This window comes from Sander vitreus, chromosome 9, assembly GCF_031162955.1.
Source record: "Sander vitreus isolate 19-12246 chromosome 9, sanVit1, whole genome shotgun sequence".
NCBI lineage: Eukaryota > Metazoa > Chordata > Actinopteri > Perciformes > Percidae > Sander > Sander vitreus.
The window spans coordinates 19,776,629-19,804,246 of record NC_135863.1 but is presented as its reverse complement, the minus strand read 5'-3'; the positions used below and the strand labels follow the sequence as shown (position 1 = coordinate 19,804,246).

At 41.3% G+C, this 27,618-nt stretch overlaps 2 protein-coding genes across 4 annotated transcripts; one reads left to right on the top strand and one right to left on the bottom strand.

The window, feature by feature from the left end:
- Window positions 1-58: 58 nt before the first annotated feature.
- On the bottom strand, window positions 59-15,855 carry ssbp3b (single stranded DNA binding protein 3b). 2 transcript variants are annotated; one of them, XM_078259136.1, is made up of 18 exons: window positions 15,676-15,855; window positions 14,853-14,925; window positions 14,611-14,672; window positions 14,440-14,524; window positions 8,563-8,652; window positions 7,367-7,441; window positions 7,063-7,125; window positions 6,818-6,881; window positions 6,641-6,714; window positions 6,344-6,408; window positions 5,914-5,962; window positions 5,603-5,638; window positions 5,438-5,492; window positions 3,939-4,003; window positions 2,257-2,335; window positions 2,007-2,035; window positions 1,721-1,822; window positions 59-1,467 (listed from the first exon to the last, which is right to left on the bottom strand). In XM_078259136.1, exons 1-18 carry the CDS (start codon window positions 15,729-15,731, stop codon window positions 1,438-1,440), a joined length of 1,152 nt encoding a protein of 383 aa, XP_078115262.1. In that variant the 5' UTR covers window positions 15,732-15,855; the 3' UTR covers window positions 59-1,437. The 2 variants fall into 2 exon arrangements, with proteins under 2 accessions (XP_078115262.1, XP_078115263.1); XM_078259137.1 differs by lacking the exon at window positions 7,367-7,441.
- Window positions 15,856-16,748: 893 nt separating this feature from the next.
- acot11b (acyl-CoA thioesterase 11b) lies at window positions 16,749-25,721 on the top strand. 2 transcript variants are annotated; one of them, XM_078259134.1, is made up of 16 exons: window positions 16,749-16,932; window positions 18,744-18,942; window positions 19,101-19,170; window positions 19,319-19,379; window positions 19,466-19,567; window positions 19,650-19,785; window positions 19,888-20,041; window positions 20,707-20,826; window positions 20,988-21,126; window positions 21,248-21,303; window positions 21,884-21,950; window positions 22,054-22,137; window positions 22,568-22,701; window positions 24,145-24,276; window positions 24,501-24,627; window positions 24,790-25,049. In XM_078259134.1, the coding sequence occupies exons 2-16, from the start codon at window positions 18,753-18,755 to the stop codon at window positions 24,946-24,948; spliced, it is 1,731 nt and encodes a 576-aa protein (XP_078115260.1). In that variant the 5' UTR covers window positions 16,749-16,932; window positions 18,744-18,752; the 3' UTR covers window positions 24,949-25,049. The 2 variants fall into 2 exon arrangements, with proteins under 2 accessions (XP_078115260.1, XP_078115261.1); XM_078259135.1 differs by lacking the exon at window positions 24,501-24,627 and having other exon boundaries at window positions 24,790-25,721.
- The last annotated feature ends 1,897 nt before the right edge of the window (window positions 25,722-27,618 follow it).

Below are 27,618 nucleotides of genomic sequence, written 5' to 3'. Positions count from 1 at the left end.
TAAATCTAATGTGATATGAATCTACTTTCAGGCAAAATAAAACAACCCACACAGGTAGTTAAGTTATTGTAAAATTATATTAACAAGCAATCTTTCCTCAATTTGAAATAAAAAAATATCAGCAAATAAAGGCAACATAGGACAGATGTTTATAATGCGTAATGTTCACAGAAAAAAAAAAGAAATAAAAATTCTCATCACATTTACAAGACTGCTGCTAAGTTTATAATGATGCCTACTAGAATTGGTTTAGAAAGCTTTGACTAACTGAATAACTGGGGCAATATATGTAGTCAAAGATTGTATCAAAATATAAAAAATAAAAAAAATAATAATAATTGTGGGCAGGCAAGAAGGGGGCAGGGCCAAGGGGACAACCAATGATACAGGAAAGAAGTATGTTACAACCAATCAGTATGAGAGATTAAAATGGGCAGCTCACTCACAGCCATTGCATCATAATCAACCAAACTGGAGATAACACGGAAGGCTACGACGATGAAGAGCACAGAGTGTTAAGCACAGACAGGTACACACCACATCTTAAAGCAGGTGTCCACATAAGAGAAGAGCAGCACTAGGTAGTATGTTGTACACAGATTCTCAGCATTCATGCACTCACTTCTTATGCCGAAGTCTGGTTTCCCTTGACAGAACGCAACAGCAATCCAGCTCTTTAAATTAAAACAGCCAAGAGCGCAGAATCGCATTGCTGTCAACGATAGGAGACTAAAATTGATCAAACAAGATCAATTTGGCATTGTAAGAACCATCTGAGCACTTACATACTGTGAAAGGTCGTTGAAATAAAAGCCGTAATCTTTCAAGTCTTTTCCCCTTACAAAACCTCTTTAAATAGAAGGGTGGGCACTGGGAAGGACGGTACATTATTCATAAAGGTGGCCACAGAGTAAAAGGCAAATTCTGAGTCCTACGTCAACTGACTTTTGTGACACAGTATGCATGGCGATAAGTAAAATGACGAGACAAAGACTTTCCAAGCTCACAATGCATATGCACACTCTCCAGTGTTTTAAATGACAAAAGCGGAGACATTTCCTGCACATCTTGCACCACAAAGCAATAATTAAAAAGTACAAGAGGTAAACGTCAACCTTTTTTTCTTTTTTGTAGGGTTGAGGGGACTGACAGGGATATGGGGACTCTGCAAAGAACATAAAACGTGTCATGTATGCATTTCAGTAGCTGGTTTCGTCACACTTGGGGTTGTGATAAATGGAGATATTGTCCTTCATTTTGAGCAAGGAGCAGTAGTCGCCAGCCATTTAGATTTTTCTCCGATCAGCATTCTGGCGTTAGTGTGGAACCAAAATGGCGCCTGTCCCTGATTCGGTGCTGATGTGTTTGGCCGTGTCCTAAAGTGAGTTCAGATCCTCGGAATGATGGCATATAATGTCGGGTGGGATGGAGGGGAGGTCACACACTCATCGTCATGGTTGGAGAGTACTGTGGAGGCACACAGAAGAGAGGATTAAAACAAACATCCACGCACACCTCTTCCCTAGCATGTACTCCTTGGTCAGATGCCCAGCTAGCTCTCCACGCTGCTGCTGTAGTCACTGGTGTTAATATGCTGCGACTGGGGCTTTTCTGTGTGGTCAACAGCGCTCTACCTCTGGCTTCATCAAAGTACTATTACAGTCACCAACAGTCCAGTGATGTTAGCTGAGGAGACAAACTGGCATGGAGAGAGACTCACGTTCTCGCTCTGAAAGGAGTGGAGGAAGTTTCCGCTCAGCTCCCCGTCATCCCTTGGGGTCCCAGGAGGATTGCTAATGCCACTTAAATTGTTTGGGGAATTCTAGAAACAAAGAGTTCACAGCGTTATGTGTATATATATATATATATATATATATATATATATATATATATATATCACACACACACACATACACTATATATATATATATACACATACATAAAAATCACTTTATTTACGATTAAGCTCAAAATGCAAAGACTCTCTGCATGGTTACAATATTTACCTTGTTCATTCCATCCAAATCACCAGAGCCTAAGAATGAAACAATATGAAAACCAATGAGACAATGTTTGTATTCTATGACCATAAGACAGCCACCTTTATGCAGTGGGTCTACCTGAAATATATTCTATTGCCCTCTACTGAACTACCACTTGGCATAGTGGACATAGTATAATCTGAAATCATTTAATGCAACCCGAACATTTCTGTGTTTTGTTAGTAAGTGTATTTTTTGTAGTGAGTGGTGTTACCTAGTGACCCGTTCATGTGGTGTGGTTCCATCCCAGCCATGGCTCCCAGGGGTCCGTCAGAGCCGGGGCCCATAGGGAACTGGAGGGGAAACAAGACAGCATGGACTCACTAACCACATCTCAACAACACAGTTGGCATCGAGGTTCAAAATAAAAGTGACTAAAAATAAGCAGGAACTCAGTGACTACACCGTGCATTTACTTATTTCTGCTATTGTGAACGTCAGTCCCTCTTTCAACTGAAACGTCCTCGTTTCAGCTCCAAGAGAGTGACTCAAACAGTAGCCTACAGTATCAAATAACACAAACAGAACCAGTATAACAAGTGCATTCGTTTTGTTTCAACAGAAATCTTTTCTATACATTCCTGGGTGAATAGTGCAACTCAAGAAAAGTGCAAATGTGCTTTAGTAAGGTCAGGACACAAGTGGTTTTAAGCAGGCCTGCGCTATGGACAAGGAAGTAAACATTTCCTAGAGAAACTATTTGTTAACCCTTAAAAATTAAATAAAAAAAGATGATGTCCAGTGTTTCTGTTATTTGTTTTTTTCCTTCAACAGTGGCATGCAGGGGCTTGGGATCTGTCTGAAAGCTACTAGATCCTACATCCTATATCTAACTGGGAGAAAGATACTGGACTGGATCATATAATGCAATTTGGTGGAATGGAACATTATTAAGTAAAATTTCATTTCATTAATTTCCTTTCGTAGTTTACAGTGGTGACATACATGTAAGAGTGAAATCATTTTAAATTAAATTACATTTTTAGATTAAATTTATTTGCCCAGCAAAATGGATGTGTAGACCAGATCAATTGTCACTATCCCACTAGTCTCGCATTGCCAGACCTTCCTCCAAAGCGCTGCGGAGGAAGGTCTGGCTAGTCCAAACGAAAAAAAACGTGCTCTGGTTTATCGTCATTTCCTTAAACCAATCACAGTCGTCTTGGGCAGCGCTAGGCGCCGGACGCAAGTAATTTGCCTCTGCAAAATAGCCTCGGGAAGGAACTTGTGGAACGTGTGAACGTAGGGAGGCGAGCTCTGGAATTAAAAAGGCTGTCGAGTGTGTGAGGAGAATTTTACAACAACAAAAAAAAAAAAGATAAATATAAATTGATTGTCGGTTCTAGCTTGGCGCATGTTTCCCGAATCGACCAGAGTTTAGAATGCCAACACAAAGAAAGCAGAAGGTGGGGGACATCCAGCCGAAAATAAGGGACATCCGGCGGAACCTGAACAATCCCGGAAACGAAACGTCGTCAATATAGACTACTATCCCACCAGCTGCAAGCTGTCATTGGGCAAAGGAGTGTGTTAAGATGGTGGAGAGGTACAAGCATTTCATAACCACCAGTGGAGCTCACAAACACACTGTATACCTCAGCCACTTAATTATTGTCCTCTGCCAACCACTTTTTTACTAAGTGACCCCCCCATTACATTCACAGGCCTGACCCTGATGTTTAGGTGTGTTGTTAACATAGATCGCTTGACACAGGATGAATGGTGGGCTTGATGCAAAAGGGATATAAGTAATTAGGTAGTTAGTGGGATACAAACAATATTTTCTAGAAAGTGCTCCGTCTTCAAATGTATGCTAACTGTACTAATAGTACTTCTACTTTACTCAATGGCCACAATATCAACACTTAATGAAGAGAATGATGAAACAGAACTTACATTGTTTCGGTTGCCGGATCCAGTGTTGATCATGGTGTACAAATTGTCACCAGAGTTGTTTGAGTCTGGAAAAGGTGCAATGATATATCAATTAGGGGTGTGCAAAAGAAAAATTTGTATCGCGATTCAAGCTCTACCGATTAAAAATGTGTTTTCATAGAATTCCAAAAATCGATTCATATATACACTACCGGTCAAAAGTTTGGGGTCACTTAGAAATGTCCATTCCAGACGGAATACCAGCTGAGATCAGTTGCATTGTTTTTTTTAATCATGGCAGCAGTTTTCAGATTACATTATGTATTTACATAATTGCAAAAAGGAAACGTCATACCCAAATTAAAAATGGTACAGCTCTCATATACGTTGACACTCTGGGGTGTGCCTGATATCATTGGAAAGGTAACACTCAAGTTTTGAGTCAGAGTGATTCTAGGCCTTACTGACACAGAGTTACAGAGGCTAGAATGGAGGTTTTTTATTTCCGTCCAAGTCATACATCTGTAAAATGATTAAACTACACTGCTGTAAACACATCTGACAGGTGACAGACAACACAGGGCATTAGCCACATGTCTCAGCTTACTACAGAAGCCAAAAGATAGACAGATGTCTGCGTTTTGTTTTTATTTCCATTTGAAAAGTGCAAAGAAAAAAGCCAATAAAGTACAAAATAAAAACACTTTAAATACAAATACACAAACACACCCATATCAATCACCTTTCCAGTGATATCAGGCACACCCCAGAGTGTCAAAGTATATGGGAGCTGTACCACTTTTAAATTGGGTATGACGTTTAGACCAAAAAGCATGGATTTCAAGCGTTTCTTCAGCCACTTCTGTCTACAGCAGTCGAGAACCTTTTTGCAATTATGTAAACACATAATGTAATCTGAAAACTGCTGCCCTGATTAAAAAAAAAACAATGCAACTGATCTCAGCTGGTATTCTGTCTGGAATGGAAATTTCTAAGTGACCCCAAACTTTTGACCGGTTGTGTGTGTGTCTATTATATATATATATATATATATATATATATATATATATATATATATATATATATATATATATATATATATATATATATTTATTTATTTTTTTTTAAATTGTATGTCTACTGCAATCACATGGGAAAAGTAACTACATTTACATACTGTGAATTGTTTTTTTTAAGATTATGTTTTTGGGCATTTTCAGCCTTTTTTTGGATAGGACAGCAGAAGACATGAAAGGGGAGAGAGAGAGGGGAAATGACATGCAGCAAAGGTGCTGCAGGTCGGAGTCGAACCCTGGCCCGCTGTGTCGAGGAGTAAACCTCTATATATGGGCGCCTGCTCTACCAACTGAGCTATCCTAATCAATTTTGAATCGCATCCTGAGCCTACAAATCGATATCGAATCGCTAAATTTTCGGAATCGTGCAACCCTAATATAAATGGTACTCAATAGTGCATGAAAAGGGTAATGATTAACAGCTTAGGTCAGGAAAACACTAACCTGCAGGGCTGGGCATGATGGGAGTTCCTGGGGGCCCCCCACCTCCAGAAGCACCCTATGTACAATAAACATATAAACATTTACATGTAAAACTAAAATCTTTAAAATTGTATTTTCCCCAAGCTGAAATTCATATGGTATGTGTGAGTTAAGAGGTGTTCTCACCCCGTATGCACCAGGAGAGGGGGATGAGTAAGGCATCTGAAACCAAAAACACAAACATTACAGACCAGAAATGGGTGAGTGCAAACCCTTTCCATACCTCAAAATGTCATCATTCATCATTTGATCATCCTAATATCATTATGGCGGTCTGGCCAACTGTCTGTGGAAACCCTGACACATAATACTACAATTACATCCCAGACTGGAACCCTGGAGCACATTAGACCTCGGCAGCTCTGAGAGGAGATGTGACTGCAATCTGAACCAGCATTTTTCTGGGTGTATGTGTGTGTTTGTGCATTAGTACTCACAGAGTTGGCATTGTTGGGATTGGGCCAGGGCCGACCAGTCCCTGGACCCCTAGATGGTAAGACCAATATACATTTTAGTTAGATAATGCATTTAGGTAGAAATACTTATGAGAGAATATATTTACAATCAATCAATCAAACCAACATTTATGTATATAGCACTACAGCAACCAGCAGGTATCCAAAGTGCTTCACATCAGAAACCAATAATAAAATAACATATCATACAATAAAAAGAATGAAACATAGAAAACAGTAAAATCAGAAAACTTTACATAGATACAGGAGGAGGAGAGGGAAATTGTCACACCACTACTATGTATTAAAAGCCATTCTAAACAAATAGGTTTTGAGTTTGGATCTAAAAAGAGCTACATCTGTAATAGTGCGAATATCAGGTGGTAACTTTACAAATTTAAAAAAGGCTCACATGTTTACTCCTGGCATACCAGGACCCATGGCGTTGTGTGGAGGCCTCATCCCGCCACCGAAGTTCTGAGAAGACAAACAAAAATCATAAATCATTGATTTTAAACCACAGGGTGCAGTAATAACAAAAGAATCAATGAAAACCATCAACATAACTTTGGTTTGGATTTGGTTGGTACAAAATTTACAAAACCTTTTTTTACAAATGAGTCTACAAACCAGTCTAGTAAACAAGACCAATGACTACTGTGTCATCAAGGCAGTGATGATATTATTCTATGCAAGCAGAATAGTCTACCTGAGGGCCGGGCCCCATAGGTCCCATGCCTCGCGGGCCGCTCATTCTCTGCATTGGCCCCAAGTTAGGATGGCCTGGAAAGGAAAAAGGAAATTTATATGAAGTGATAAGCCAGAAAATCATTTCTCTGCTGCAGGTGTAGTATGTAGTTGAAGTAAAAACAGTACTGGGTCGCACCTTGTGGCCGTGTTGGGTCCATGTTGGGCAGCATGGGATGAGGACCCGGGCCTCCGCCTGGGGGCTACCAGGGATACAACACAAAAACTCAATGAAACGGCAGTTCTAAATATGTGCTATGTATTCTGCATCCATGGTGTGTGTTTGTGTGTGTGTGTGTGTGTGTGTGTGTGTGTGTGTGTGTGTGTGTGTGTGTGTGTGTGTGTGTGTGTGTGTGTGTGTGTGTGTGAGAGAGAGAGATCTACCTGGTTGGCCATCCTGATGGGGGGACCTCTTGGGCCCCCAGCAAAGCGAGGCGACATGAAGGACTACAACAGAAACAACATTGCTCCATGAGATTTCAATTAACAAGTGACATAAATCTCTCAAAATGTAGTACTATTCTAATTCGCAATAGCTTGTTTTTGCGACTATTGAAAGCAGCATAAAGCATAAAGCTGAGACGGATGCCAAAGCATGAATCATCGGCACGGAGAACCAGCGCTCCCAAATGACCGCAGAAAGCAAAAACAGAAAAAAAAAAAAAAGGAGAGAAAGGGGGAGCGTTACCTGACTGTGAGGTCCCATCATACTGTTAGGGGGAGGAGGCTGAGGGTGAGGAGAGCCCTGGGGACCAGGAGGACCCTGTGGCATCGCACAAAATAAAGAGGCAAGGAGGAAGGAGGGAGAGAGGGGAGCATAAGGCGAAGAGAGAAAGAGGGAGCGAAAAACAGAAGTGACAAAAGAGGGGCAGAGAGAGAAGCAGGGTTACTGCAGGGCAGAGGACAGTTGGAGTGCAAGAACCAAAGTGTGGCGCAAAAATGTACAAAAATAAGACGCGCATTTTCATGTACAAAACACTGAGCAGAAAAGAGCAAGCAAATGACTTGGCCTTGAGTGAGAGAAAGCCTTGCGTGAGAGAAAAGAGACCTGTCAGTCAAGTCATCAAGAAGCCTGCTGCATGCAGCATGTTATCAGTGCTAATTTCCCTGAATTGCCAGTGTCAATTAAGCTCCATGCAATTAGCTTTATAACAACACTAAACACCGGCACTGTGTCGCAAATGTTGCTGATGTGACAGAGTGAGGGGTCTAATTGAGCCTCCTCCAATGGATTCTGATATGGAAAGTATGAGTGTGTTCATGTATCTATGTCAAAATATCTTTCCTGATATTAACATGATCACATAATAAGTCACGCCTTTGTGGCTTCTAGTACATAATAAGCTGGTGGGTTTGAGATTGGTCTAGTGGAGGCAGAGCAACATTGCAATTTTATGTCACCTCTTAAGAGTCTGTTCCACACAGTTGCCTGCCAAGAGTTTATCCTCACAAGATATTGATTTACAGTAGGTGCTGCACCTTTCGATTTCTCCATTAGGGAAAATGGCCAGGCCACGCCTGCCTGTTTACAGCACTGGAGGGGCCCAGGCAGACACAACGTCTATGATGTTTACTACAAGCCCACTGAGCAGAGTGGAGCAAAACAAAAGACAAAAGCAACATAGACACCAATGTGGAGACCTACATCTTCATGAGATATACAAAACCCTGACAGCATTTTACAAAGCGGGAGCCTGCAGAAGTGCAGCCAGCAAAATGATTAGTCCATTAAATAATTTGGCCATCCACAGGATACCAACTTACGACAATTCTGATCATTTATTATGAAGTGATTTATCAAGCGAAAACAGCAAAGTGGGGCCGGAGTCGATTTAAGTGTATTCCTAACAGTAACAGACAGTATCAGTGTGGCGATTGGCTGACCTGGAAAAAGCCGGGGGGCATGGGTCCTCCTGGCATGCCCTCACCAGGGGGCATCCCTCCCATCACAGGACTGGGGGCTGCTGCTGCACTCTAAAAAAAGAAGAAGACACAAAACAGCAACATTACAACCTTTCAATGTGCCGCACACCATAGGTAGACTAGTTAAGACAAACTGCAATCTCAGTACCCGCGTGGAACTTTAACATGCAGACGAAATGTTATTGTTGGAAATCTATTTTATCCCTTCATGACCGCGGTTCTTGGCACAGCTGGCCACAGGAGGAGCACATCTGAGGAATTGAAGGCTCTAACTCAGCTAAATCTGTGTTGGTTGTCGATCTGAATGGGTTAATGTGCTTTATGTGACCAGTCTTCTTGACCCTTGTCCAGACTTGTGAATGAAATAAGGAATAAATCCCATGTTATTGCTGTTTAAACATCATTTAACGCACCCTTTACTCATCTTAAAAAAAAGAGAAAGAAACGAGAGCGCCAACATGGATTGTGTAGACGTGCATCATTTGTGGGTCTGGGGTCCTTTGAGGCTTCTGTGTCCTGCTGATCCAGGATCCAGGATCAGATAAGTATCAGTGGGATTCACTGAGTCAGTGCCTTCAAAGTGCTGCTACGCAGCAGGGGCTTGCTGGGCCGATTTCCTGCTCAAACCGCAGCCTTAATTCACTAATGTGCCATTTGCTTCGGTCACACGCTCCTAATTGACTGAGTTTTTCTTCCCTGTAGCTGAGGCAATCTGAGATGGGCTAATGTCTCCAGAGCTGTGGGGTTTGGCTTCCAAAGAACAGCTACAGAACGAGAGAAGCTCCGTAAGTCCTATTTCTTAATGTGCAGCTCACTCTCATTATAGTGTAGATGTACACAAACAAGCAATGACTACTACAAGGATGGATGTACCAGCACCATTACACACAAACACACAGAGCTCTACAGACATCACTGGTCAATAGCCAACACACTCCCTGGTATCGACTGCTCCCTCCCTAATTATATCTGCTCAGGCTGCCACTGCAGGGTCACTGTGAAATACCTCAGCAGGGAGAGAAGTGAGACCACAGAGAGAAGTCACGTCTCATCAGGCCCCACCACCACTGGGACACGGCCCCAGAGAGCCTGTAAATCCAGTTTCTTTACTGAAATATACTGCTATACATGTGTAGGAGAAGACATTTTCAGAAGATTTCAGTTCATCCGCAGACCACATTTGCACTCCATGTATGTCCTCGTCCATCTTGACCAGTTACTCTCACCCAGCCCATTCAAGTACAAATGGTTGTGATTCACAGTTAACTTAATTTTTTACTGTTTAAATTAAGATACAAATGTGTCACACAACGCATAATTCTAGACCTGCAATGACTCACTCAAATCCACAGCCTGCTGAGCACCTACTTAAAAATAAAAAAAATGGCTCACAATATCCAGAAAACTACGAAACTTGATCCCACTAAGGTGCAAGCAACATGTACACGTTTAGTGACCTGGCTGGTCTGTGATGCTTTCTACCAAAGGCACAAGAAACGGTGCTCGCTCAGTGATGACAGCTTGTACTTTTCTCTCAAGTTTTTAATTTGTCACCAATGTACTTACTTTATTTTAGACCACTGAATGCATTTCAGACTATCGAAACACACACACAATGAACACATTGATGGGGCATCACCCACTGTCAGACTCTGCACCAGAGTCGTCATATCTCTGAACTTCAAGTATAACATGCAGCTTTGGATAGGATTTTACCAGTATATCAATTATGTATGTTATCCATATACATTTATTCAATAAGTTTCTTATCTCTGCCTGACATGAGGGAACATACATGCCGACGATCACATGGCTAGCGACAGAAAACTTACACACAATAACATCCTCTGACACCCTGAAGTATCAAATTATTAATAAATACGTATCTTTTTGGCATTTACTCTGCTGTCAAAGTCAGCACTGTATTGGGTGGAAGTCTTGAAGACCAGCACTGCATGGAGAAAATATAACCAAATCATCTGCATACATAAAACACTACCCGTTTTCGCAGAAATTTAACTGCTCAGGCAAGTCATCCCTAAGCAAGTCAAACAAGAATGAAGTTAAGATCCTCACCCTGCCTGACACACTTACTGACTAGGAAGGCGTAATCCAGCAATTACTCCATTTAACCTGCATGTAACTCTATGAAATACGTTGGGAAGGATACTAGCTAGAGCTCATGTTATCGCTACTATTTTACTGTTTTATACTATTATATACTGCTTTATGGTTTCTGACAGGAACTAAAAGCACAGAGTTTGAGTCAGGGACAATGCCATGAACTGGGAAGCCAGTAAAACAAGTTGCAAGAAGAGGAACAAGTTTTTGATGAGAATATTTAGATGCAAGTATTGTGATCAGGTCCCCCTTGGCCTTATTAACATCTAGCTTTCTTAGAGCTTCAGACGCTTCTCAAGACGTCCCCGATTCTGCACTCAGTAAAGTAAACGTTGTCAAGTAAACTTTTTGCCTTGCACCCGATTGCATTTACCATAAAGCTTCCGCCATTGCCTCAGAATTACAATGTTTCCGCTATATACAGTGGTGGTCCACTCAATGAGTGTATTATTTAAAGCTTGTGTCTAAAGATATTCATCCTCATTCTGATAACATTCAAATAGCATAGAAATTGCCACTCCTATGGGAGATTGCAGTAGCAAATTCTTCAACTTCAGGAAAGTATGTGTTGTGTTTTAACCAACAACAAAATAAACATTCCAGATGCAACTGGAGGAAGAAGTTACTCAGTTTATTAAAGGTTCATCACAGTTTATGACTGGTCTCATAGTAGAATGGTATATAAATGTCCGTACAACCACACTGCCTGGTGCCTTTACAGTGAAACAGCAACTGCAGTTTCTTTTGTTCCTTTACCCTTAAGTAGCCATTTCCTGGAATGAGGCCTGCAAAGTAATAATGAAGTAAAACACAGCTGTATTTAAGGTAATGAGTCATAAAACAATGTCGACAATCTGCATAGCTTTGTAGAAGTCAGAAACTGAAAAACAACGTGCATGGCGGGTTCCCAGGCATGTTATGTTAGATCGTGTCATGTCTTACTAAAGCACACAGCTGTGCTTGCTGGACTGTCCCAAACAGCCTGATGCTGCTTTCAGCCTAAACAACGAGCCACGTCTGTCCACAGACTCTCTGGTACAGGAAAGGGGCAGATGTCTCAGCCCTGCCCCGGGCTATGAGGCTCTGGTCTGGGGCCTTCCATACAACTTCCCAGGGGACCTTCTTTTAAGACAGACTACCCCCCACTCACCACGATGCAGCGTGTACATTTGTGTACTTAATAGTACACAAGCAATCCCAGCCGGACAAATTTCCCCTGAACTCTTGAATCACTGAAGGAGGTTACGAAAAGGCCCGAGTGGCGGCGGATGTGCTTGTGCTTTCTTTACAAGAACACAGAGAGAGGGGAACATATGGGGGGAGAGAAAGAAGGAGAGGGAGAGAGCAGGGTGAGGATGACCAAGAGTTTAACCGAAGTAACCGTGAAAAAGCAATGATATACACTAAACACAAACCGAAAGAATAAAAGAGTACAATTTGGAGGGGGGGCCTGCAGCCCAGACCACCCAACCGCCGGCTTCTGACCTAGCATGCTCTTAACAGCCTCACTTCTTCCACTGGAACCAACGCTCAAAAGAAACCAGCCCCTACGTTTAGCTTGTAAATGTTTAACCATCAATCAACATAATAAAAATCTCTCTCTCTCTCTCTCTCTCTCTCCCTCTCTCTCTCTCTCTCTCTCTCCCCTCTGTGGTGGTGGATGCCGGGCATATGCCACAGTGCCACTCCCCTTTCCTTTTTCCAATCTGCCCCTCAGCTCCGTGACAGCCATCAATCAGCCACTGACGCCATGGCGACAGGGCCCCTCGGGGAGCGTTCGTCAAGCCGTGGCGTGAATACGCCAGGGCTTTACGAGCGCTGCGGGCTAACAGAGCAGCACTCACCTCCCCCACACCTAGACAAAGGCTAGTGTCTGGCTAGTGACTTGTACTGTCCACACACACATATACACACACACTTGCCTGACCCCCAACGTCCATATACGAACACAAGGAGAACCCACATCAGAGCGAAGGGCAACCACAAGATGTCGAGAAAAGCTAACTGCACAAAAACTCTCAAAGCTCCCTGCCACAGCAGCAGCAAACCTCCCAAACTGACGATTCACTGTTCCCTCATTTGCTTAATGTTTTCCATGTTATGAAAATTGTCTCAGTCCAACCACGAGCTGCAATCTCTCTCATGTGTTGTTTAATCTTTCCAATCAGTCTGAGGATGTTTCCTCATTATAATACAAGGGCAATTGTAAAATAATATAATTGCAAGAATCGTTATTTTTTTATGTCTGAATCTGAAAAGATGATTTTTCCTAAAACAGATGCAGAGTTCTGAATTATTTGACACTTCTACAATTTAAGATGCAATCACACAATACAAAAACATCCAACCAAAGATATCACAATCAATGTCCATGCGCTGTTAATTAAGGCTGGTTTCAAACAAAATGCACTCATTTGTCTGTAGGACTTAGAATAATAAGGAATGTGGTTATTGAAAAGGGCTCTTGGCTCCCAGGTCACCTGCCAGATCAGGAGGCCTGTTACCCTGACAACCCTATCTGCCAAGAGCAGGACCAACATCTCCGTTTTAACCCCTTCCTGTCGGACACATCACCAACCTACATACAAACTGGGCTGTGTATCCATCATCATGAGGGGACTTCTTAACCTTTCATGTCTTTTCCTTGGCTGTGCTGGAACAGCAGAAGGCAGTGACCAGCAGTTCGCACTTTCTTTGATCCTCATGAGGCTCTTTTTGAATGCTGACTCAAAGTGGGGGGGGGGGAAATGCAGCACACGAAAGCACCATCTCTAAAATGGCATAATTTTCACAATGCAAAACACCCAGACCATGCAAATATGGAAGTGCTATCATAAGAGGAGCAATGTGCTACCGAACGATGTATTTGTCCTGAGCGATATTTAATAGATTTTGGATCTGAGACTGCCTTTACAGTTCTTCAGTTTCAGATTCATTAGGATTATGTCACTACAGATATAGTATGTTTCAATATATACTTTAACTAGCACACATCAGGGCAGCTGGAGGTCTTCAATCAAGCTGTGTGTGCATAAAGTCTCGGAAGTTGTGCAGAACACACAGCAGTTTCTTTTTTGTCTTCACAGCTGAAGCAGGGAGCTTGAGCGTGGCGTGGATAGGGGAGAGCGCTCGACAGGTCTGCCTCAGAACATGCTGACATCAGCATCATTTTCCCAGAAGCCTATAAAGCTCACTGTTGAACACATCATTCGACCCACCAACAGGGCAAGATGACCGATCGTAAATTCAGGAGAAGAAAAAAAATAAATAAATAAATAAAACTGTCCCAAATTGCATTAGGTAGTTAAATACAGCTATAAAAAGGTGCAGTAGGCAAAACTAAATTACTGACATCTCTTAAAAAAAAAAAACACGTGCCAAACATACTAAATAAAGCAGAAAAATGCTAAAATCAGAGAGACACAATTTCAGGGTGAATCATGATCATTCTTCAAGCTAAAAGGGAATCACAATAACCTGAAGCTGAATCATTCTTGAAGGAGAATGTTGGAGATTGTCAGGACTTGAGTGTTGAGAAACGGAGATTACGAGTACTTTGCTCTGATAAGTCCAACGACAAAAAAAATCTCCTGCACAACCCGAGTTGGAAGCCCATTATTTACACCACTTCTTAGCAGCCTCGAAAGTAAGGTTGCTGTCTTCTTTAGCAGAAGACAGAGCAATATGTGCAACAGTTCCCATGTAAGCACTACTCACGTAATCATGGAAGGCTTTTGCTTCACTGGAGTGGTCACATGTCTCTCTCCTCTCTGGTGCAGCACAATACAAGTCCCAGAATACACTGTGGACAAGACAGGTCATGAAGCAAACAAAGCCACAAACAACCCCTGGACATGTTTACATGGAGACTAGAACATTATCACTTACCACCACCAGGAATGTAGGAATCCAGGGGGTTCTCCGAGTGTTATGTTTTTCTCCCATCGTATCTAGGAAAGGGGGATTTCAATAATTATCCATGGCTGTCAATCAAAAACATTTTAATTTTGTGGTTCCTATAAGAACACATACACTATTTTAATACAACATTTACGTAAAAGTGCTTAAATATTTTTTTTTTTTAAAGGATATAATAGTATGGTTGAACTTTTCCCCAAATGTTCACATACCTCTGATAAAAAGGTCTGTGCAGACTTCTGTGCTCCGATATGCAACAAATACTCATAGACGTACAGAGCCAGCCTGAGTGAAAAAATAACAAATGTTATGTTTCATTTTAAAACAAACATGGCAAACTGGCAAAAAAAAATAAACGTCAAACAGCGGATTCAATCTTCTTCAACGGGCACTCTGAGTGACTAGAGTCGGGCACAGGCCCTCTGAACAATGGCTGCCAAGTAGCCTATGCCAAAATGCTGAAAAATTAAATGGGGACTGTGTAACCCAGCCAAAACCTGTGTAAGATTCACTACAATGAGAAGGTTAAAATAAAGTGCTAACGAAACAGTTTAATTTAACGTCGTGTTGTGAAACGTAATATATATATATATATATATATATATATATATATATATATATATATATATATATAATAACATACCACCAGCCTGCTGTGTATTTGCTAGGGTACAGTATCCTGGTGGCACTGATGGGGCTGAGGGAAATAAAAACGGAGCCTATCCAGAGCGCAACAGAGAAAACAATGTACTGTGTAGCAAGACGATGTTATTGTTTTCTGCTCTCCGCGCTCTCGACTGAATAACCGCAAAAATATGAGACAACCGCCGGTCAAAACACAACCAAACTGAACAAAAAGCCAAAAGATAGCAGAAACACATCAGGGGAGGAATGGCGAGCAGACAAGGCGGTTCATTCAATTCCATTCTCGGTAGGAGGAAATCGCCTCTTGCTAGTCCGTCCAGCGAACAACAGAGAGCAAGAGGGAACAACTTACGAGGCAAAATACCCAATAATAAACGTTTCTGAGCTTACTTTTCTCGTGCTTGGCCGTCCGACGGCACCGGGGTGCTTTTGCCTTTGGGGAACATGTTTTGTGTGGGTGGACGACCGCCTTCTCTTCTTTTTTTTCCGCTATTTCATCTGTCAGATCATCGCGGCCGCGACCCTCTAGCACTCCAACCGCACTCCTCCTCAACCCGACGACTCAACCGAGCCTGGTCCGGGGCGAATAGGCGGGGCCAGGCCTGATTGATGCAGCCCACAGCCAATGAGAGTACGCCATTAGCCTTAAGGTCTGCCTCATCGTGCTTTCAGTTTGCTGTTTTGACGTTGATAGCTGCGATATCAATAAGTGTAATTTAATGAAGATTAGTTAATGGTTCCCCTGTTGATTCGGACCTATGCAGCGTTACTGAACTATTCTGGTAAATTAACCAAAAAATGTTTGTTTTCCTTCCAAATTAATATTCTACAATAAAAGTATAATCTAAATATTTATAATATAAAAGAAGCCCCCTGTAAATGTTTTCTGTTTTTTTTGCCAAGGTTTTCGTCTGACCCTCCATTCTAATTAAAACAGTGTTAATTTCATTACATACAATCTGTTAACCTGGGGCTCCATACCAAAAAGGGCCATATATTTCATCTATATTTTATTGACTTTTGAGTGCATGAATTATTATCAATTTATAGGAATACCAATCATGTTTGACTTCATCCAGAACATGGTGATGATTTCGGATAGAATAATTGTTTTTCTCTTAGATAAGAAATTAGAAAATGTAAAGGCCTATGATACACAGCAAATCAATAAAAAGTCGATATGTGGGTTCCTCAGAAGAGATCAGTTAGTTCGCCTATATCATAAAGAAGATGTAATGGGTTTAACTTGACAAAAGTCACTTGTGTATGGAAGACATTAATTCCTATTGAAGAAAAAAACACAGTTTACAGTCTATCCATGAAAGTTTGTATCGTTGTTTTATTTGAAAATTGTTCCTTCCTAAGCAGCCTCTAGCCCCTAAATATGAGGTAACTACAGTTCCACCTTAAAAATGTGGACGTATGTAACCACTACAGGGGATGGTCTCTCTCCCTCTCTCTCCCTCCCTCCAGCGGTAGCGTGTGTTCGCATGTGTGTGTTTATAAAGTTCTTGAGGAGTGGGTGAAATGAGAAGAGGTCCGGGTCGCAGGCTGCTATTTGTCAGCCGTGTCAATGTTTTGTAGCCGACGGTTTATTGGCACTTGAAGGACTTTATCTTCATTTTTCAGCAGTGACTTGAGCATTTGGTAAGCCATTTTATGTTGTTATTTCAGGGTGACGTTGTTGTCTGTATGTTTACTGCTACGATTTGTTTTGCTGAATGAACAGCAGGGTTTTATATTTATAGCCCGCCTCGTGTGTTCTTATTCTTGTGCCACAGAAGTTAATGGTGAATGTTGTGGTATGTCTAATTTCACTTGAAGTCATTGTAAAGGTCACTGAAGCTCCTGACACAGGAAAGACAGGTGACCACTGCGCCCCACTGGAGCGGCAGTTATGGGCAAACACGTCAGGGTCCCAACGCATAGTTTCCATGAATACCTCATTTAGCCGCATGCCTTAAAATAGTTTTAAACATGCTCTAAAAAGACAAGTCGCAGGCTACATTTTCAAAAGCACTGCATGTAAAATGACATTCTTTAAACAGTTGAGAAGCATTACATGTTATATAGTTGCAATTACATAAATCCGGTTTTTTTCCCCCCCTGATCCTTGAGTTAGGGGACAAATGTTGAGCAATTCCTCAGACGTCAAACTGAGTTGCAGATTATGTAAAGCGTCTTATGATACAGCAAAGGTCCAAACTGAGTCCAGTTTTCACATTTAGTAATGAACAAAGTCTACAAACGTGTGTCTTTTGGAAGTTGTGCCTCTGGGTGTAAACAGCTGTGTTGCAGACCCCTGAACCACAAAATGGATAGTTTATGTCAGATGAAAGTGTCCATGAATGAATCCCAAACATCTGATTTTCATCAACTATCCAAGAAACACTTTTAAACCTGCAACTGGTGATTCTACATCAGGACATGTTCCAGGTTTAAAGCCAAGGATTCAGAAGTAAACCTGCCGTTTGGAAAAGGGCCCTGTTTTACTCCCTATGGTCTACAGTAGGGGTGGGAAAAATAATCGATTCTTAGATGCATCGCTATTCTCTTTAGAACGATTCGATGCTCAATTCTGTTTCAAGTTAATAATCGATTAAAAAAATAAAGTTTTTTAATGTGTTACTGTCTCCAGACTAGTACAAATCAGAAAACAGAGTGACTGAAAGAGGGTGGGATAATGGAAAACAACTTAGAGGTTAGGCAAGAGTGCAGAAAAAAAAAACACACAAAAATGGCCAAAAGGAAAAACAAATTACATTTTGTATATATACACATGATCTAATAAGACATACATAAAATAATTAGGCAAAACACATATAGGCTGTTCATCTACTTTATCACATTACATCTGACCACCTCATGTTTCATGTTCCAAGAAGCCAATTATCTACCTTTAAACATGACTGAGCTTCTGCCATGGAAGATTACTGGGAGAGAAGGTGACTTTCACAAGCATGTTTAAGGCTTAAGCATGGAATGACTACAAAATAAAAACCTCAGTAGACAAAACATTTCATTCAAACTTGTGTGTGACAAATACTGTATGTGTCAAAATCTAAGCTTTGTCTAGGAAGTGATTAGCAAACTCTGAGTAGCAAACTCAGATTTATGTGTATATTTTTAAAAATCACGCATGGAAATGTACATAAAAAAATTGTTGCCTCGATAATCGGTTTAGAATTGAATCGTTGGCCTCAGAATCAAATCGTGAGGTGCCAAGAGATTCCCACCCCTAGTCACCCCTACAGCTGATATAACCAAATGTTTGGACAGCATCACATTAATTTAGCTGTATTAATAGATGCAGGTTCCAATCATATTTTTTAAATGTTTTTGTTTACATTTGGATCACTTGTAATGATTATATTCAACTTAAGTATGTGGGCCCAAATCAAAGTGGGCAGTGTCTTGGTTTTATTCTAACAACTTCTCCTGTTTTCCTGTTCGTGTAGTTGTGAGTTATGACGTCAGAGGGGAAATATGCAGACACCATGCAGGACCTTCTGTTCATTGAGGAGAATGATGAAGTGTACAGAAACCCCACTGAAGTGAAGATGAGTCAGATTGTGCTACCATGCCACGCCAATCACTGTGGAGAGCTGAGTGTCGGACAGCTGCTGAAGTGGATGGACTCCACAGCCTGCTTGTCAGGTAGGAAAATATCAGAAAACCTCTGCCTTTTTTATGTCTGTACGTCTGTATAGATGCACATAATTACACCTCATAAGCCTTCACTTTGCCTGATTTGCTGATGCTTTGTGACTTTGTGTTGCGCTACTTACATATTTGTGGAATCTCTCCTCTCCCAGCTGAGAGACACGCAGGTTGTTCCTGTATCACTGCATCTGTTGACGACATCCATTTTGAACACACCATAGGGTAAGGTATTAACTCTAATGCTACTCTGCCAAGGGGTATCACCAACTGATTATTATGTCTCACAGCAGAGACGTCCTGATCGTGTTGATACTATCATCACTGCTCTGTGTTGACAGTAAAGATAAGCCTCTCCGTTTGTCTACTCCAGGGTGGGAAAAGTCGTCAACATCATAGCAAAGGTCAACAGAGCCTTCACGTCCAGTATGGAGGTTGGTGGACATTGTTTTTGCTTTCAGCATAGTGAAAATTTTATTTCAGACAAATCAAATGCATGTGGTGATTCTCTTCATTTCAGGTGGGTATATTGGTGAATTGTGAGGACCTTTACACCGACAGGCAGTGGAAGGTTTGCCATGCCTTTGCTACCTTTGTCGCAAGACGAACTGAAGCTGGGAAGGTAAGGCACAATAACCTGAAATATGCATTCTACTGAAGGTAGTTCAACATCCCCTGAGTTTGTGTCTGCTATATGTACACAGGTACAGCTAAAGCAGGTGCTTCCTCACACACAAATGGAGCAAATGGAGTACAGCCTGGCAGCAGAGCGGAGGAGGATGAGGCTCATCCATGCCGAGATCATTACAGACCTACTGAGCAGCAGCACAGCTCAACTGGGTACAGGGTGTAGACATAGAACTTTATAACACAGCACGATTTCACACAAGCACCATTTAAAATCTGATTGATTAAAGCTCCTTGTTTATGCGCACTCACCAGGAGAATGCCAGGAGTACCAGGACGCTGTGCCAGCTGAGCGGACACGAGTGGAGAGTGTGGAGCTGGTGCTACCGCCACATGCCAACCACCAAGTCAGCACCTTTGGGGGCCAGATCATGGCCTGGATGGAGAATGTGGCTACAATTGCAGCAAGGTGTGTTCCTACTTGTCCAGTTTTCTTACTAGACTTAAACTAGCTTTAAAGTAATAATTTGACATTTTGAGAAATATGCCCAATCACTTCCATTCTGAGTTAGGTGAGAAGATCAAAAATCACTCCCATATCTACCTGTTAAATATAAAGCGATAGCTAGCAGTCGGTTAGCTTAGCTTAGCTTAAAGACTGGAAACTCCCTAATTAATCCATTATATCTTGTTTGTTTGACAATGCAAGTTGTGGTTTTACGGGGAGTTATGTGTGGGACTATTTCTTGGCTGTACGCAGTGACTTCTTGGAGTCTTGGCTTCTCTATGAGACTCCAGGAAGTCACTGCACCCGGCCAAGAAATAGTCCCACACAAAAAACCCTATAAAACTACAAATAGTCTTTTTTACACTTCAGTATTTGTATGGATACAACAAATGAGATATAAAATGATAATTATTGAGCTGTAGAGATGCTGGTGAGTGAGTTTTGTTACCTTCGGACAGAGCCAGGACAGCTGTTTCCCTCAGTTTCCAACCGGGAAGATGAGTGAGTTGTATTGATTTTCTTATCTAACTCTCGGCAAGAAAACAAATAAGTATATTCGTAGTAATTCCTAACAAATGCTAGTATGCTCAGGCTATTCTTCTTTTCTTCTTCATATTTTGATCTAGTCGCTTGTGTCACGCTCACCCAACCTTGAGGAGCATAGACATGTTCCATTTCCGTGGCCCGTCTCACATTGGTGACCGACTGGTACTGAAAGCAATTGTTAACAATTCCTTCAAGCAGAGGTGAGTCTGCACAAAATGAAGCAAATCACTGTCAACTCATCTAAAACAGGCTTGCAATGTATCTCTGTAACTTAAACATGTACAAGTGTGTTTATACTGTAAATCTGTGTGTATGCACATTTTTTCTGAACCCACGCGCCTGCATACATGGTGTGCTCTAGCATGGAGGTGGGAGTGTGTGCTGAGGCCTACAAGGGTGGAGAACCTCTGCGCCATATAAATAGTGCCTTTATGACCTTTGAGGTTCTGGACAGTGACAGGAAGCCATGCACGCTGCCACGGATACGACCTGAGCCTGTGGTGAGTTTTCTTACTGTCCAGCAAAGTATAGAGACAGAAAAAGATCATTTTTAGTACCAAGTTCACAAAGTAAGCATCCTTTTATGAGGATTTTAGCAAAGGGTTTCCCCATGTTTTACAGGATGGAAAAAGACGATATCTAGAAGCTGTTGCCAGGAAGAAGATTCGCCTTGATAGGCCAGTATCTCCTCTTAAATCCTTTGCACTGATATATCAGAGGGTTTATTGCAGATGTGTAAATTGTTGTCAGTGTAAATGTTGCTTCATATGCAAAAAAAATGTATTCTCAATCTCCCAAAGGATTCACAACACCGTCATCTGCTCCCTTTACAACATTTATGATATTAGGAAAAGTATGTTTTGAGCCTAAAGTGGCTCTTTGTCAGGTTTTAATGATTCACTCATAGTGCATGGTTGCAGTATAAAGCACTGGAAGTAATACAGAACCAGTGTCATCATTGCTTCGTTTGTCCAGTGCTGTGCTGCAGAATCCATTGTTTACAATACTCTGCAGCAGCACATGACTTGGCAGAGCAGCATATCAGAGCTGAGCAGACTTTGGTGCAGAGTCTATCAAGCATAATAAGTTCATTGTTCAACTGTAAAATACCCGGCCTCCAGTATAATCTTTATTCCACTATTTGATGACCAAATGTGTTGGATCATTGCTAGAACAAAAAAGCTTCATATTATGATCAGGTTCTCAGGTCTTCCTTTTGTCCCTGAATGTAAATCATTGTGCCCTACATGTTTACAGGAAATACATTATCTCCTGCAAGCAAACTGAAGTGCCTGTCTCTGTGCCCTGGGATCCAAGTAACCAGGTATTGCAATTTCTGGCAATCAGAGGCACACATGTTTAGTGTGGCTTTTAAGATATTGCCGGCCGCTGTATTCAAAAGTTCAGACAGTCCTTTTGTTTTGTAGATGTACCTGAGCTACAATAATGTATCGGCACTGAAACTAATGGATGCCAGGAACAACTGGGTATTAACCTTTGAGAAAAACAAGGTCAGTATTGTTTGTGTTGTCATCCAGGATAAAGCTTGTTAAATAGATACAGCTGTTGTGATTCCACTCTGATCTGTATTATTTTGGACAAGCTGCACAGTCACAGTGGCTGTCCTGGAGGTAGGCCCATATTGCTTTAGTTAAAATGTGGAATAATGCAGTTTAAGTTAGACAACTTGGTCTAAAGCTGAAACTTTAAACTTAATCTGCTCCAAAAGTCATTTTCAGAGATTTAGAGAACAAGACCTGAATATAGTACACCCTCAAAATATGTATAATTACCATATTTATAATCTCTCATGCACCCACCAGTTAATGTGGCAGTTTTGACAGCACTCAAACTCAATGTGTGCACATTATGATAACTGGAACAAATCCTATTTATAGACATAGAGCCCACCTCCTCTTTGTGGATGTGCTCCATTGTTAGGTCAGACTGTACACACTGGAGGAAAACCACATGCTGTGTTTCAAGGTGGAGATGCACGTCAGCGTACCGGCAGAGCAGACGTTCCACCTACTCTCGGACCTGAGCAGGAGAAAGGAGTGGGACCGACACTATGAGTTAGTATGTGTATGTATGAGTAGCTTTATCTGGCGCACAGCAACTTACAGTTAATTCATCAGCAGAATAAGCCTAATGGATAATTCTAATGTTGTTCTATGTTATTCTTATTGTCAACAAATTACAAAAGAAACACTCAAAACCCACTTGTTTCTACAGAAGATGTAAATCCTTAAAAAAAATGGTCACAAATATACAGTTTCATTTTTTAAAAAGGTTCAGTAATTTTTTAGCAAACTTTACTCAAAGTCAGGATGAAGTAGAATGTTTTTTTAAGGGACTATTTTCAGCCGCGGATTAATACACATTTGGTTCTTTAGTAAGTATTAACGTCAGCAGGACGGTGTACATGTGAGATAAACTCAAAATAAATTACAGTGCCTGTTTTCATGGTAATGATGGGACATGGCACCCAGTACAATAGTGGGGTTTATTGCTCTTAATTGTTGACAACAATGGAGGTCTATGGCACAGAGGAATAAGCAAACTAATTGTTGGTTTTGGTCTTTTTCATTGGATTTGTTGAGGGAGGAGAAAACACACACACACACACACACACACACACACACACACACACAACCCATTGAAAACTCACACTGTGATGCTGCAGCAGTTATGTGGACTGGATATTGCAAACAGAATTAATTCAAGAAGTTACAGAATTACTTATTTATCTTATTTATTAGGCTACGTTCAAACTGCAGGCAAAAGTGGCCCAAATCTCTTTTTTGGGGTCAAGTGACCAGGTCAGACTTCTTCAGAAGTAGTGTGAACACTCAAATCTTGCCCAGATCTGATTTTTTCAAATCAGATTTAGACCACTTCCATATGTGGTCCTGAATCAGACCCAGGTCAGATTTTTTTTTTTATGCAGCCGCAGTGTGAACAACCAAGGCGGATTTGATGCGACTTTTACGTCAATCTACATCGGCATTTGTCACAATTATGCGCCGGCGGGAGTTAAACTGCTTCTCACGACGCAGTCCCACCACTCCTGGCTTCGTCTCTGCATCCACACAGACCTCTATAGTGAATTTGCAGCCATAACCCGCAAAAGGCCAAAATAGCCAATTTGGCTCTCTTTCTCTTCATTCTTCTCCTCCTCAGCACCTGCTCATTAATGCTACGGCTGCCATTACACAAACATTTTTAAATGCTTACTTCCTCCATAACCTCCCTAACTTTAGTGCAACAGCGTGCTGCCTCTGATGTCATTGTTTTTGTTCTTTTGCGCATGCGGGTCAGTTCAAAACCGCAAACAGTTCACACTGGAATCTGATATAGGTAATGTGAACAGCCTAACAAAAAATCGGATCTGAGCAAAAAATCCAAATTAAGCATCGAGACTCACGGTGTGAAAGTAGCCTTAGTGACAGCAGCATGAGACGCTTATTCCAATATTTGCGTTTTATCACATGCTCATTACTTTGTGGCCACTGCAGAGAGTGTGAGGTGATCAACCAAGCAGACGAGGATGACACCCTTTATCGTGTGGTTACACCGTCTGTCACTAAAGGTGGCAAAGGCCAGGACTTTATCTTGCTGGCATCCAGAAGAAAGCCATGTGACGCCAGGTATTGTAACACACCAAGTAATAAACATTTAGAAATTACCCTGCTCCTGTCTACATGTTGTTTGTCCCTTCACTGCTGTATTTTCTTCATTTAACTATCCCATGGGTTTCCTGATTTCCTTTTCCACCTTAGATTATATTTGTATGCCACCAGATATTGCATTTTTACCTTCCGCTTGCTCTTTCATAAAGTCTCATGATGCTATCCTTATTTGTCCCTCTCAGGGACCCATATCTGATCGCTCTGCGTTCTGTCACTTTGCCTACTCACCCTCCCACTGAGGACTCCACCAGGGGAGAGGTGCTTTCTGCTGGCTTCACAATCTGGGAAGAGTCCAGTACTGTCACCAAGGTTGGCCAAATGAGAAGGGAACACATTTCAGCATGCGCGCTTACTATGAGCACATTATTGCATCCTAACACTAACAATTCACAACTGCAAAACTAAAGTAACTACAGTACAAGATGCAGTGGTTTGCTGCACCACATTGTGACCTGATGTGTTTTGTTTCAGATCACCTACTACAACCAGGCCACACCGGGTGTCCTCCCCTACATCTCCACAGACATTGCTGGCCTCTCCTCCAGCTTTTCCAGCACCTTTTCTGCTTGTAGTCACTTCCTGGAGGCCAACAAGGACAGCCTGGCTGCTCTGCCACACTCTGCACAGTGACACAACAGTGCTGCCATGGTCTCCCTACAAGAGGACCAGTAGCATCAGTAGGAAGGATTCAGATCACTATCTTCATCCTATTTCAAATCTGTTGTGGATGTGCTGTGCTCTAAGAGCCCATAGTTGAATGTAAGTGGCCCACCCTGAGATTACAATCGTTTTTGCAATGGATTTGTAGTTTCTTTCACGTATTTAAACCTCAGTTCTCACTGTATGACTGTTCATTCTGGGCATGGGCGACATTCTCTTTTATAAGGATGAAAATATAAAGAACTTGCTACTTGTTTTTAGCAAGATTAATAGGTATGAAGCAAGACTGCACAATGTTTCTCCTGGATTTTAAGCCTTTTACGTTTTATTAGAGCTAATATATTGTGAAATACTCTCTATGCTAATTTATAGATCAATGAATCATATGTTGGTACATAGGTTTAAGCATTTAACACAACCTTAGCAATCTATTATCCTTAGACAGCCATGTTTTTAATGGTATTGCCAGTGTTTTAGTCTCAGCTGAGATGTTTCAATCAGCCTCTTTAGTTTAAGTTTCTACCTCCTAAATAAAGGTTTTAAGCAATTTGATTAAGACTTTAACTATGAGTAAGCCAGGATGTACAAATAGTGTGTAATGATGTTTTATTTTGAGACAACAATGTATAGTTTTAGAGGACAACTCTTGCACTGATTGTATGATATGTTGATATTCAGCGGCCAAGTATCTCACATGTCGAGCTGTCTTGATGAACTGAAACAATAAAGACTATAGACCAGTGGATTATGCTCATTTGAGCTGTTGTGTCTGTGTTCACTTCCCTCACCCTGCATTCCTACCATTCCTTAACCATTTTTATGAAGAGAAAGCAAAACACAGCTGGCAGCTGTATCCCACTCTAAGTTGTGATTTTAGTGTTGTAATAGGTGCACAGGCCGGCAGAATAGTACGATGGAGTCTTAGTGAAACAGAAAGCTTTGCAGCTCTGCTTGCTTTCCAGGTATTGTGTTTGTTCCATGATCATCCTGTTATGTTCACACTGCTTCCTGGACAGCAAAACAGGGAAGAGCATAAGGAAATGCATCCGTGATGAAAAATGTACTGTATGTGATTGTGAGTAAAGTTTGAATTTTTAGGTAACGATGAAATACTTTCATATACCAGCCAGTAACTAATGGCACCTGTGAAATGAATCAGTCCAAAGCATCCTCTGGATGAGTGTGTGATGTGTGTTGGCCTGCAGCTTGACACAAACTGCTATTCACACCTGTCTGCAGGTCACTGAACAGCGCCTGATGTGATGTGTGCTATTCTTGTTAAAGGCCTCGGTCAGTGAGGCAAGCTACCCCCCCCCCAAGGGCTGTCATCAGTGCCCACTCCCAAGCCATCCTCTTTGTCCTCTGTTATAGAAATGCACCTGCCTGTCCCCGCTGGCTCGTAACACTTTCAGAGCAGCCTGCATCTGAGCTCTGTCTGCCTCTGCCAGAGTGCTTTCTCCCTGTTGTTCTTGACACTTTAGCTCCATAAACTGGCTTACCAACTCATTTTGCTCATGGTCCACCTGCAACTTGTTGGTTGTCATCTGGGACTCGAGGCAGCGCCGAGAGCTACAAACAGCCTCATCTTAGCTATACTGGAAGGTTGACGGTGGTGCTCTCGGTGCACAGAAACCTATGCAACCAAAGAAAACAAAACATATGGAAATGAAATACTTAAAGTAGTAAGTATGGATGTTTAATAATGTCTAAAGAGCATTGGTTTTTTTTCACCCTTTATTTTAAATGTATGTTTTTTTGCTCATGCTTGTTAAAACCAACTGCTGATTACAGAGTTGCATGTTGGAAAACAAACTAGCTAGTCACGTTCCTGTCCAATCTAAAACTTGAATATATCCTTTTTATTGCTGACATTGTCTGACCTCTTGTATATTCTTATATACCTGTCCTCTGCACATTCTACATTTCCTGAACTTTGGCACATCCCTCAACACTTTCCATACAGCCCCTTTTTTCTTAATGTTAAACAGTTATATGTACATATTTGTTTCTGTATTTATTTATTTATTGTTTGTTTATTTCGTATCAATGTTTAATATGTTTATGTATGCGCCATCCACCAAGGCAAATTCCTTGTAAGTGTTACTTACTTGGCAATAAATCCTTTTCTGATTCTGAGTATATGTAATTGGGTCTTGAACTTTACTTTTTAGCACCACTGAGATGTCAAAGGGTTTTTGGACATTTCCACATATTGTCATGGAGATTTAGGACCCCTGGCACTTGCTTCTTCTTATAACACAGCACCAGAAGTGTGGCTTGTGTGAAAGAGAATACATTTGTAGCAATATGCAATCTGATGCCATGTAGCCAAGCCTCAGGATGTTCTCAGAGCATTTGACGTGTGATGAGATGTGAACAGTGACGGTCACACCTTGTTAAAAATAATACTTAGTTATTTTTTTATTATAAGAACGTGCACCTTCTAATGATCGCACTTGTCACCAATGGATAAGTTGGTGTATGCAGCAGACAATCAGCCACGTTCAGAAAATGTAATTATTTATTTGATCTATTTGCTGACTAGACCTGATTCTTGGACATCAGGATGCTTTAATAAATAAGATCAATTGTCGACATCTATGGTAATAAATAAAACCACAAAAACATTAGTACCTGTAA

Bases quoted from the DNA above. Each gene is read 5' to 3' on its own strand.
- ssbp3b (XM_078259136.1), bottom strand. From the start codon at position 15,731: ATGTTCCCCAAAGGCAAAAGCACCCCGGTGCCGTCGGACGGCCAAGCA. The intron at 6,715-6,817 runs GTGCGACCCAGT...TTTCCTTTCCAG, and splicing joins GGACCCAACACGGCCACAAG to GCCATCCTAACTTGGGGCCA. The intron at 2,036-2,256 runs GTAACACCACTC...TTTCATTCTTAG, and splicing joins CCACATGAACGGGTCACTAG to GCTCTGGTGATTTGGATGGA.
- acot11b (XM_078259135.1), top strand. From the start codon at position 18,753: ATGACGTCAGAGGGGAAATATGCAGACACCATGCAGGACCTTCTGTTC. The intron at 19,568-19,649 runs GTAAGGCACAAT...ATATGTACACAG, and splicing joins GACGAACTGAAGCTGGGAAG to GTACAGCTAAAGCAGGTGCT. The intron at 21,127-21,247 runs GTGAGTTTTCTT...CATGTTTTACAG, and splicing joins GGATACGACCTGAGCCTGTG to GATGGAAAAAGACGATATCT.